We start from the raw sequence: 12,720 nt of genomic DNA on the forward strand, positions 1-12,720 counted from the left end.
AAACACAAGATCATATTTCCATTTCTTTCTACCTGTTGACAAACTTCAATTCAAATAGAGGAATATTCCATAAACCAGTCTAAAGAATCTTGGCCATTGGGCTGTAAATGTAACAGTGTTCTACTGTGAGAGCTGCTGAGAACAAATTTCCTGTCGCAGTTGTGCAATAATAACAACTAAGTGGAAAGAAGCTGAAAATCCCTGTGCAAGTCGAACTCCAGCAATTCAACAAACAGTGTTTATTTTAGCAGAAACAAACAAGCAATTGTAACGAACACTACAAGCACAAATCGAGCTAGTGTTTTCCCTGTACAAACGTTTTAATCTCAGATAAACCGTGCATGTGTTTACTAAACATTTATAGTTCAGTCAAAAATTACTTTTGTCATCATTTACTCACCCTTATGTTGTTCCAAACCTGTATCAAATAGCAAGTCACACAGGTTTGGAACAACATGAGGGTAAATAAATGATGACCGAATTTTCATTTTTAGGTGAACTATCCCTTTAAGCAGAAACAGATATCAACATAGTTCAACATTTAGTCATGTCAGAGCAACACACAGCAGTTTTGTTCCGAATGAATTTTTGAACAAAGCATTTGAATCAATGATTCAGTGAATTATTCATAAAGAAAAAACGACGTCACTTCTTGACACCTACAGGCATAATACAGAAAGCAGAAAGAGTCACTACAGAGAGGGTCCATGATAGTGTCTCATATCTCTGCTATGTTTACCACTGTATGGCCCAGACTCTGCGAGACCCCCTCAGAAAGGTCAGACCCCCTCGGACTGGTGAGAATATGAAGGAGTGTAACTCATGGCAAAAGACACAGAGAAACGAGTCAGCTGTGCCGCCCCACCTACTACAGCACATTCCTGATTTTACTAAGCATACAGAAACATTTGCGTCTTAGTAGCTGTAATGTCTGACAGTGTATGCCATTGTGAATTAATACACTCATTGTCCTTAATCTGATGCGAATTTGATTTAATAACACAAATAAAAACTTTTATTACCCATCAATAACATGCATGTCATATACAAATTGATTCAATAAACACATTTTTGTGTTCATTGTTATTAAAACAAATGCACCTGTTAGATTTCATATAAATATTTCTGAATCTACCATGTCCCAGTAAGTCAGTTATGTGAAGATAAAATTGTGTTATATAATAACATAACAAAAAATTTAATTAGGAAGGATTAATATCATATTAATTAATTAATATTATATTAAATAACAACAATAATAATAAATTGCCATTATTAAATATAAAAATATATTAAATTAATTATTAAATAAAAGTAAAATTCCCAATCACATTATACAAAATTTTTACCAAAGCCAAAATAAATTAGTAATCTATTATAAGGAAAATATTATTTTATTCATTCAAATAACTTTAATAATAAAAAATACATAATTACAGTTAAATGTATTTGTCACGATTGCTACAGAGAGGAATGCTGAGACGAGGAAAATGCAAATGACAGTCTTTAATATCCAAGGAAAGGGGTAATACAAAGCAGGCAGGCTACACACATAGCACATCAAGGTAGACATATAACACCGGACAAGGGAACATAGGGCAGACAACACTTTAAACACAGGACTAAACTAGGTAATTAACGAGACACATCTGAACTAAATGAGACAATCACACATGGGAAAAACTGGGTCACGGGAAGCACGTGGGGAGAAAAACACACACAGACAGTCCATGGGCGTGACAGTATTATAATAAATAACACATTTAATAATAAATTGCAATTATTTTATTAAATAAATACATTAATTTAATTAATTCATATTTTTTCTTACACTTTTTTTTTCCTGTTAAAATGTTCAGATTCCAAAGGACATTGTAATAAATTTGTACTAAAACCAAACCAATGATTAATCAATTATGAGGAAAATTTTATTTTATTAAATCTTAAAACTAGGGCTGGTAATTTAACGCGTTAATTAGATTAATTAATTACGGTGAAAAATAACATGTTAAAATCATTAACGCATTTAACGCACTTGCCCCGCCCCAGACCTATGTGGGTGATCTGACATTTCATACAGTTGATTGATGACAAATATGTGGCTGGACAACAACTCACAGCGTGATGAAGCCTAGCGAACGTAGTTAGAATGTCCCTAAAATACAAGATATGGGGCAAAAATGCCCCTTTTTGAGTTTTTGTCTCATATTTACATCACATAGTTAAGCAATATCACACGAGCAATAGGCTAAGTGCAATATCACACAAATGCAAATGTGATACTGATCTTATACAACAGTTCAGTAAGAAAGAAGTTAATATTGTGATATTTTAGACGCAATGTTGTCTGTTTTGCTCAATTTTGCCAACGCAAATATAAAGACAAAGGCAGAACTGTTCGTCTCCGAGCAACACACAGCGGTATTTCATTTCTTAATGCACGTTTTGAACGAATTGGGTGAACCATTAGGTACGTTGGCTTTGAAGCGGCGCTGCACAGACTGATCGGTGTATGACATCAAAGTACCGCGAGAGCGATTCAAAAGCATAAGGAGCCGTCTGCTCTCTATAGCTCTTGCGGTACTTTGATGTCACACACCGATCGATCTGATGGTAATGATCCATTTCAAGTCGAACAAGCCTAATGATTCAATGGACCATTCATAAAGAACCATTTACTTCACTCCTGAATGAATCAGCAATTTGAACGAATCAAATGAATGAATAAATGACTCGATGGCTTAATCAGTAAGACATTTACCACCACCTACTGACAGTTTTAGTTTATTATTTAGAATATCATTTAATTAAAGAAATAATTTCATATTTCCATAGTAATAATAATAAAATTTATAAAATAAATTAAAGGTATAGTTCACCCACCCAAAAATGACAATTGTGTCATCATTTACTCACCCTCATGGTCCAAAAGAGCATATGTAAAAACTTATCAAAATATTTCTTGCTGAAGCTACTTTTTGAAATGTCTGTTTGATGCTTTACACAACTTTAAATTATCTTTTGGGAGTAATTTCTCAGCCAAATTTGATGTGCGATTAATTAATCGCCACATCATGTAATTAATTAGATAAAAAAAATTTAATCGCTTACCAGCCCTACTTAAAACTAATTAAAACTAAAAACTAATTAAAACTTTAATAATCAGAAATACATATAATTACAGTTATTTTATTATATTAAATACTAAATTATACTACTAATAATAAAACTAATTATAATATTATAAAAAAAAATTATGAATTCACAAACTCCCAATCACCCCCTTGAGGGCCCCTGAAAACCCCCTTGAAAACTCTTGCTCTAGTTGAGTTTTGTAATAATGGTGGAAACTATGATTATACCATCTCTGTTACCAAATCAGATGCAAGCCCCTTATAAGAACTTCAAGAATGAATGGAAACAAACAAATACGAGCAGCTTCAGATGCCTTTACCCCGTTATGGGCGTCTTCGTAATCCATGCTTTCGTAGGTCGCACCAACACCAGTTAACCGAGCTCCTGCAAAGACACGACATCATGAAAGGCTGGAATGGCATCCTTTGTCAACAAGACGAGCAAATACAAACACAAAGCGGAGCACATACAAACACACTGCCATGAGCAAAGCCGATTGGGCCATCCAATACAAGCATACAGAGCGGAGAACAACAGCATCAAGATCAGCCAATAAATCAATAACAGATACCCAATGTGGAAGAACTGAACCCAGATACGGTCTATCAATGAGGACGCTTTTGAATGAATAACAGTGAATTCAGTTCTCAGCAGTCAAATGATCTATAGCTCAGTTTATCTGTTTTGTTCCTTTCCTTATTCTCCACCTTCAGAATAATATATATGAGATCTTTACTGCAGGAGAGATTTGAAAAGGTTTGTTTGCTGCTCAGTATCCTGCTAATGCGTTTGTCTAATCATTCTCCAATATAAAACAAAGGCTTCTTATGATCAAATCTAAATGACGGCATTATCTTATTACATTGAGTTTCACAGTGAAAGTGCACCAACTTTTGGACAAAAAAAGCAGATAGCTGGGGAAATTCTTTGCATACCAGTCTACTGTATGCAGCTGTTGAGAACTTGGCCTTGTCCTCTGCACTGGAGCAGTGTGATAGCACAGGCCTAAAATAACCGCTAATGGAGCGGTGTTTGTGTTCGGGTTTTATCGGCTGCTTTAATCAGCCAAGTCTCTGAGATCTTCAAAGCTTTCCAAAGAGCAGTGTCTACAGTGCAGGCAAGCATAAAGAGACAAGAAAGAGAGAGAGAAAGGAAGTGGGTGTAATTTCCTCAGGAAACGATCACAGCCATTTTTTGTCAACCTGTCTGCTAAAGTCATGTTCAGAGCAACAGTGAGTATAAAACAAAGGAAAAAGACAAGGAGGGACAAACACATACACAAGTGTATGACACACAATAGAACTTTCCACAAGTCGGGTACTCTCTGGCATCCCATGATTGTTTCAATGCATTAGAGACACAAATATGATGTTTTAATTTGTAGAGAGAACTAATAAGTGCTCTTTATTTTCATCCAACAAGTTCCATGTAATATTATCAAATTTCAAATTAATCAAGCATGAACAGTAGCTAGTGTGCAATACATAAATGTCTGTAAACCACGTAAAATGGTGATTTTTGTCTCAGAGGTCTTCTTGACCTTCAACTCTAACAATTAAAATAATACAAAAGGACATCAAAATAATACAAAAGCTAAGCCGTTTTGATCTGTTTAACTGATATTCAAATTATTTTAATTGACAAAATGTATAAAAGTAAAAGTTGTTCATTTAATTTAAGTAAATTATTTATGACTGATAGAAAATTATTGTTGCTATATAGGAAGGAAGGAATGAATGAACAAATAAATAAATAATGGTTTTAAACTATTTAGACAAGTATCAAATTTAGAAAATGTAAAAAAAAAAAAAAAAACATGTCGCCACCAGCAGCCTCGTGGGCAGCGCACCGACATACAGCGGGTAAAATATGTATTGAACACGTCACTATTTTTCTCAGTAAATATATTTCTAAAGGTGCTGTTGACTTGAAATTTTCACCAGATGTCGGTAACAACCCAAGTAATCCATATTTACAAAGAAAACAAAGCAAATAAGTTCAGAAATTAAGTTCTGTGTAATAAAATGGAATGACACAGGGAAAAAGTATTGAACACATGTTGAGTTGCAAAAAGGCATGGAAAGTCAAGACACCAAAAATCTATCAGTAACTAGAAAGCAATCCTGCCCCTATAGTCAGTGGAAATTAATATTAGCTGGTTCAGTCCCAACACCTACAGTATCAGGATGATGAAGATGAAACAAGGCTGGACATTTCAGCAAGACAATTATCCCAAACACAGCCAAGGAAAATAAAGCTGCTAGAATGGCCCAGCCAATCACCTGACTTGAATCCAATAGAAAATAAGAACTAAAGATCAGAGTTCATACAAGAGGCCCACAGAACCTTCAGGATTTGAAGACTCCGTGGAAGAATGGGCCAAAATCATACCTGAGCAATGCATACAACTCGTTTCTCCATACAGGAGGCATCTTGAAGCTGTCATTACCAACAAAGGCTTTTGTACAAAGTATTAAATACATTTCAGCAGTTCAATACTTTTTCCCTGTGTCATTCCATTTTATTACACATAACTTAATTTCTGAAATTATTTGTATGTATGGATTAATTTGGTTGTTACCGACATCTTGTGAAAATTTCATGTCAACAGCACTTTTAGAAACATATTTACTGGGAAAAATGGTGGCGTGTTCAATACTTATTTTACCCTCAGCTAGGGGTGCTCCGATTGATCAGCTACCGATCACTATCGGCCGATAATCGCTTTGGGATGATTGATCGGCGGTCTCTAAAAAGGCAGATCTCAAAAAACCGATCTCAAGCTGATGACGCGCCTGCCTAGAGAAGGTTTGGTCTCGGTCTCTGTCAGGCACGGGTTAAATAATTATAATGCTATCATATTTTTTCATTAAATAACTTATAAAGTAATTTGAAAACCTTGTGTGAGACGTAATTTCACAAACAGCGTGAGTGAATCACCGCGCGCGCGCTCTCTCTCTCTCTCTCTCTCTCTCTCTCTCTCAAAATACGCAAATGTCTTCAAATCAACACATCGCATCTATCTATAAGATAGCTGCACACACGCTGCACAGTTGACACAGGAATTGTCACTTGCACAATCGAGGCAGTGTCACATCGTCACAAAATCGTCATCGTAAAGTTTATAAATTGCATTTCTTTTTAATGCCCACACATAATGCCATAATGCCAGGTTCACACATTACTCCGTTTGCAGTGCATATGCGGTGTGTATTTTTTCCCTGCTCATGTTAATGGATTAAAGCGTTCACTGCACACGGTTGCGGTCCGGCAGTGCGTTCAGGAGCGGTGCGTCTGCAGCAGTGCAAAGATCGTTTCGCACCAAGTCTATTTCTGCGCTGAATTAAAGTAACAGTGCATTTTTTGCAGTAAATATGAACATGGATTGACATGAAAATGTAGTAAATGCATATTATTAAAGTCTACTGTTTCACAGTAAACACATATGGCTTTTTGGCTAGGTCTAAAGGAAAATAGCACTTTTAGATAAACAAGGCAATAATAGATGGCACTCATGGAAGTAGAAAAACAAAGTTCTTTATGAACCGCATGATTGCTTGTAATAAAGATTTAAATGCAAAAGGAAAGGCAGTAGAGCTGACTATTTCTGTCAATGGTAAGTTTGTGATAATGTAAGAAAAGTAGTTTAAATGTTTTGCCACTTGCTTGAGCAACTTAATATATAAATCCAGAAGTAAATGCAAAAGTAAAAACCATTGAAACCAAAATAATGGATAAATGTTGTGTTTGTGGTAAACAGCCACGGATCAGTAGTGGACTCCTGTGTGAAAGCTGCTTCCCCTCTCACAAGAGACACCTAAGAGGGGAATTCCCCCCATTTTCAAAAATTAAATTCAGGCCCTGAATAAATGTCTAAAAATCCTGATTGTATTATCACTATAAATAGTTATAAATGATAAAAAGAAGGCTTTAAAAAGATCGGTATCGGTGATCGGCCTCAAAAATCCTGATCGGAGCACCCCTACCCTCTGTTGTGCTTCGGACGTCCCGAGTTCGAGTCCCGCCTTGCGGACCTTTCCCGATCTCGTCCCCCCCTCTTCTCTCTCCCACTTAGTTTCCGGTCTACATACGGTAGACTTGTGGCACTTTTCCACTGCGTGGTATGACTCGGCTCGGCACGGCTCAGTATGGCACGGCACGGTTCGGTTCGGCTCAGCATAGTTTGCGTTTCCACTGCAGTTCAGTACCGCTTTAGAGTGGGCGGGATTATTCACATGTGGTTATAGTTGTTAAAAAAAAGGTGCGCTCGTTCAAAACAGTTGCGTTCGATCCTTCGCTGGCTGTGCTGATTTAAATCTAGTGGTTCTTTTGTGTTTGTGTCACAAGTTCAGTGACGCAGGTAGTGACGATTCTCTTCGGGCAATCCGTGATCAGCAGAGTTTACACGTCACGTTTTGTTAATGGTACGGTTCACTTGGAACCCCAACCGAGGTGGTACTAAAAAAAGTACCAGGTACCAGGTACTGTACCCAGTGGAAACCCCCCCAAAAGTGAACCGTACCGAGCCGTACCATGCAGTGGAAAAGCACCAATACATATCTTAATAAAAGCAAAAGAAAAATACCAATAAATTCATAAATAAATAAAACAACTCCTATATAAGTGTGATGATGCTTTCTCTCCATTGTCATGACACTGCCCTCATCTTTGTCACAAAGAGGAAACACCACAACATCAATTGCATAATAACAATAATACTAAAAAGAGGAAGAGCTAGCAAGAAAAGATGAAGTCATTCATGCATACATGTGCTAACTGAGAGGAAAGCACATCTTATTTCAGAGAAAACAAGTAAAGTGAGAACAGTGATGTAGGATGAGAGAGACACTTATAGATAAAAAAAAAAGAAGTGGGTAGTAGGCATGGGATGATAACCGGTTTCAAGGTATACCGCGGTTTGGAAAAGTCACGGTTTCAAAACCACTAAAATTTTCAGTTATACCGTTCCTGCGGTATGCGCAGTTTTTTTACGTGTTTGCTGTTGTGTGCAGCGAAGAGCATAACGAGTCACAACGACCCCTCCCCCTCAGGAATGGCAGTCTAAAGTACGTACTGTACTTGTCTGCGATTTAGTACAATAATTAAATTTAGCTGGTATCACGTCTATACTTTTAAGCCTCCTGCCATTGTTTACATCTGTTCAAAATCACATTTAAAAAACAAAAAACAAACTGTTGTACGGAGAGACCGTGTGTGTGTGTGTGTGTGTGTGTGTGTGTGTGTGACACACTCGCGCTCTCTCTTTCCTTATGTGTGTATGTGCACACATCCTCGTACCGCTCCAAACTTAATCCCGGGAAAGGTGAACATTCCTGCATCATAACTTGGACTGAAAGATGAATGTGTAGAAAGTGAGCATGTCTCCAAAAACCTTGTTGAGCTGCAGGTTTAACGACTGCATTTTTTTTGTTTTTTTGTTTTTACAGAAATTATATTTTGATTATATTTTTGATTATTGAGCTGCAGGTTTAGGCTCACTTAAGTGACTGCATTTAATTAAGAAGAATTTAATTATTTATTCTAATTATTTAGCCTGACATGTTTACTGTTCCAAAATGTTCTATACGTTTCTTAAAAATAAAATGTGTTCAGTGACATTTTTTTTTTTACCAAGACATTTAAAAATAACATATTTTAGAGCTGTAATCGCAATACCGTGATATTTTTTTATCTAAGGTTATACCGTCAGAATCTCATACCGGCCCATGCCTAGTGGGTTGAAAACAGTGGAGAAAAAAAAGCCATTACCACTCGTCTAGACATTACAAGCATAACTGGAAAATTCATGAACTTTCAGTATCACTCAGATTACATGCTAAAATGCAATTTTGATAAATGACACCCTAAAAGACATTTAAAAACACCCACAGCTTTCAATAAATCATCTCAACAGCTGTCGAGCTCAATCAGCAAGCGTTAAACACAAACTCTCTTAAAGCAAGAGAGAATGATCTGCATGTTCTCCAGAGACAGTGTTTCTTAATTTAATGGAGAATGAGAGTGTGGAGGCACTGGGGTGTTACAGGTGGGGTTAATGAGATCTATCGCTATCTCCTCAAAAGTATGTAATGACTGCGCTCTCTCTTTCTCTCTCTGATTCTCTCTGGACTGTGTGGTATTTCAATACTGCAGGAGATTAGAGATCTCTGAGCTTCTCTCAGTTGCTCCAAGAAGAGCAGAGGAAGGGTGGCGTACAGGCATGTGGCCTCACTGACCATGTGAGCATGAAGAGCAAAGTGAGAAAGAGAAACAGTTTGAGGATGTATAGATTAAAAACTGTAAGGATGTGTGACTGAGAGGTGTCAACCTCTAACAAATAACACACCATTTCCTTTTTGGTAACTTCAGTAACTTAGTTATTACTTTAGTCTTCAGTGTCACATGATCCTTAAAGTCCCCCTGTAGTGAAAATCAAGTTTTTTATGTTGTTTATTTGTCTATATGGTGTTTTTAATATGCCTTTAGACAAACCATGTGCCAATTTATTAATCAACACCATTGCAGGGTATTTTCTCCTTAAAACTGTAGTTTCCCAAAGGCTGACCCAGAAATACAGTTTGAAACAGCCCTCGGTTTGCTACGTCACAAACCAATAACCAATCACATCAAGGGATCGATTCTGATCACTAGCATGCAAAATATACCAATACCAGCACAAAACCAAAAAGAAATTAAAGCAAAAAACCCATGAAGCTGTGGTTTAACGTGAATTTAGAACCGCTAACTTGCATTATAACCCGTGGCAACAGTGTAAAAGTAGCCTGGAGTCAGACGCATGGCCTCTCCCGCAGCTGCATCTGCACTTCACACGCGTATGCTCGCGGGCGCAAGTTAAGAATCACAAACGGCTTCAAGGCATTTTAGGACACAACATCATCAAGTAAGTAACTTTAACGAATGTTACAGTAGTCACTGTAGTTGTCCTCTAGTAAAAAGATAGTTTTATCAGTCATTATCCATGTATGCCATTGTTTTGCGTTTACTACAGTTCAGTGGATCAGGAGGCGCTAGCTGGTGTGACTGAGTGGAGGCGGGACTAATTTGCATATTCATAGATCAGCGTATAGTAAATGAGGCAAGGGTGTAGAGTTGCATTCAAGCTATTTTAAGGAATAAGAAAATTGTTTTCACAAGAAAAAACATTTAAACATAATTTTGATGGTCAAAGATAAGTTTTAAGGGATAAAATATTTGACTTCATTTTGGTGCTCAAGAAACATTTTCTTATTAGCAATGTTAAGATCAGTTGTGCTGCTTAATATTTTTGTGGAAACTCTGATAATTGTTTAGAATTCTTTGATAAATAGAAAGTTCAAAAGAAGTAATTTTTTCATATATATATATATATATATATATATATATATATATATATATATATATATATATATATATATATATATATATATATATATCATTTTTTCGTAATAATGTCTTTTCTGTCAATTTTGAGCAATTTAATTAATCCTTGTTGAATAAAAGTATGTTTTTATATCATTAGGATGACTTTCCATACATGTGTAATACTTTCTATACTGAGCAAATCATATTTTCTATCCTCTAACCCTAACCCTACTATTAAACGTGACACTTAGAGAAAACTTTCTGCATTTTTACATTTTCAAAAAATCGTTTAGTATATTTAATAAGCTGTTTGTCTTGAGTGGCCCAACAAAATGGCCTGTCAATGTTTGTGATTTACTACCTTTGTGGGGACATTTGGACCTCACAATGCAGGTTAAACAAGTACAAACACACACACTTTTCCTACTTCTTCCTTCAGCCCCAGGTATAGTAATTGTAATACTTGAAACACTACTGATTCTGAAAAAAATAGACATAAATGCTAATAGACATAAACGTTGCCTGGCATATCCCAGAGGCACGCATTCTGAACATACTTAAAGATAATCAAGAACCATTTCACTTTTAGTTTCTTAAAATGCCAATTCCTGGATATTTCGCAAAGTAGCCTGTTTAATAACAGGACATATTTCAACCATATCTATTACCAGTACATTTTTAAAACGCCTGTAATATCTGTGGCATCCATAGCATTAAAAGCACCTGTATAAGAATGAACACTGTTCCCTGGCAAATATATTTCCCTTGTAATGAAAGGGGGGGGGGGAAATACGTTTTCATCCTGTTGGATGAGGTTGGCAAGGTTGTGAATTTTCCAATTGAATCCCTCCTTTAGTCCCTCCACTTTTCCTCTTCTCATTTTCATTCGTCATTTTGTACAAACTCATGTAAGAAAATCACGTGTTCTAAAATACTAACGCCATGTTGTTCAACTTAGTTGAGGCCAAAGTTTACATCCCCCTGCAAAATGTTAATTATTTTGCCAAAATAAGAGGGATCATACAAAATGCATGTCATTGTTTATTTAGTCTTAGAATAAGATATTTCACATAAAAGATGTTTACATATAGTCCACAAGAGAAAATAATGCATTAAAAGAGAACTTTTTGAATTTGAAGATCAGGGTAAATTTAACTTATTTTGTCTACTGGGAAACATGAAACTATCTTCTGTAGCCTCTGAAGGGCAGTACTAAATTAAAATGAATGAAAAGAATATGATATTTACGCAAAATAAGAAAAATGTACACATCTCCATTCTGTTCAATAGCTCTTAATGCATGGTTTTTCCTTCTGGAGCATCAGTGAGCATTTGAACCTTCTGTAATAGTTGCACATGAGTCCTTCAGTTGTCCTCAGTGTGAAAAGATGGATCTCAAAAATCATACAGTCATTGTTGAAAGGGTTCAAATACACAAAAATGCTGGAAAACCAAAGAATTTGTGGGACCTGAAGGATTTTTCTGAAGAACAGCAGGCAGTTTAACTGTTCAGGACAAACAAGGGACTCATGAACAACTATCACTAAACAAAAAACACAGCTGTGGATCATTCAGCTAACAACACAATATTAAGAATCAATAACGGGGTCATTTTTATAAATTCTAATTTTCTCTTGTGTACTATACGTAAACATTTTATGTGAAATATCTTATTCAGGTCAATAGTAAATAAATAATAACATGCAGTTTGTATGATCCTTCTTATTTTGGTAAAATAATTAACATTTTGCGTAATCTTAACGGGGGGGGGGGGGGGGAATTGACATTCGTGGGGGGGGGGGGGGTAAACTTTTGACCTCAACTGTATTCAAATTTGGGCTGGGACGATACTTGTGTGCCGATTGCGATAATTGAGTAATGTGATTATATAAATATTGCGATTCGATATTACAATTTATTGTGATTTTGTTTGCTTATTAAAGACTAGACAATGGAAAATACTGTTCTCAAGCCCTCCGGCCTCCGCTCACTCTAGCCCGCTGTGTGTTTCGTTGTGAAAGCGAAACTACTTTGTTTGGCCATCCGAAAGAGGACACAACTAGAAATCAGTGGTTAAGTTGTATTTACTAGGCGTGCTCCGATCAGGATTTTTGAGGCCGATCACTGATCGCCGATCACAGAAAGCAGTATCTGCCGATACCGATCTTTTTAAAGCCTTCTTTTTTATCATTTATAACTATTTATAGTGATACTCCAATCAGG

At 36.3% G+C, this 12,720-nt stretch overlaps 1 protein-coding gene across 8 annotated transcripts in view; it reads right to left on the minus strand.

Annotated features, from left to right (window-relative positions):
- LOC107595767 (rho guanine nucleotide exchange factor 1-like) overlaps nucleotides 1-12,720 on the minus strand; it is a 51,254-nt gene that overhangs the window by 27,773 nt on the left and 10,761 nt on the right. For 6 of the 8 annotated variants that reach the window (XM_016286317.1, XM_016286310.1, XM_016286285.1 and 3 more), the window contains exon 1: nucleotides 3,455-3,481. The exons of 1 other annotated variant lie outside the window; for it this stretch is intronic. In XM_016286317.1, coding sequence (XP_016141803.1) covers nucleotides 3,455-3,481 — 27 coding nt within the window. Of the gene's footprint in view, nucleotides 1-3,454; nucleotides 3,520-12,720 lie in introns of those variants that run through there. One more of the 8 variants, XM_016286277.1, reaches the window with a different exon arrangement.

Source organism: Sinocyclocheilus grahami, unplaced genomic scaffold, assembly GCF_001515645.1.
Source record: "Sinocyclocheilus grahami isolate Dianchi unplaced genomic scaffold, SAMN03320097.WGS_v1.1 scaffold11.1, whole genome shotgun sequence".
NCBI lineage: Eukaryota > Metazoa > Chordata > Actinopteri > Cypriniformes > Cyprinidae > Sinocyclocheilus > Sinocyclocheilus grahami.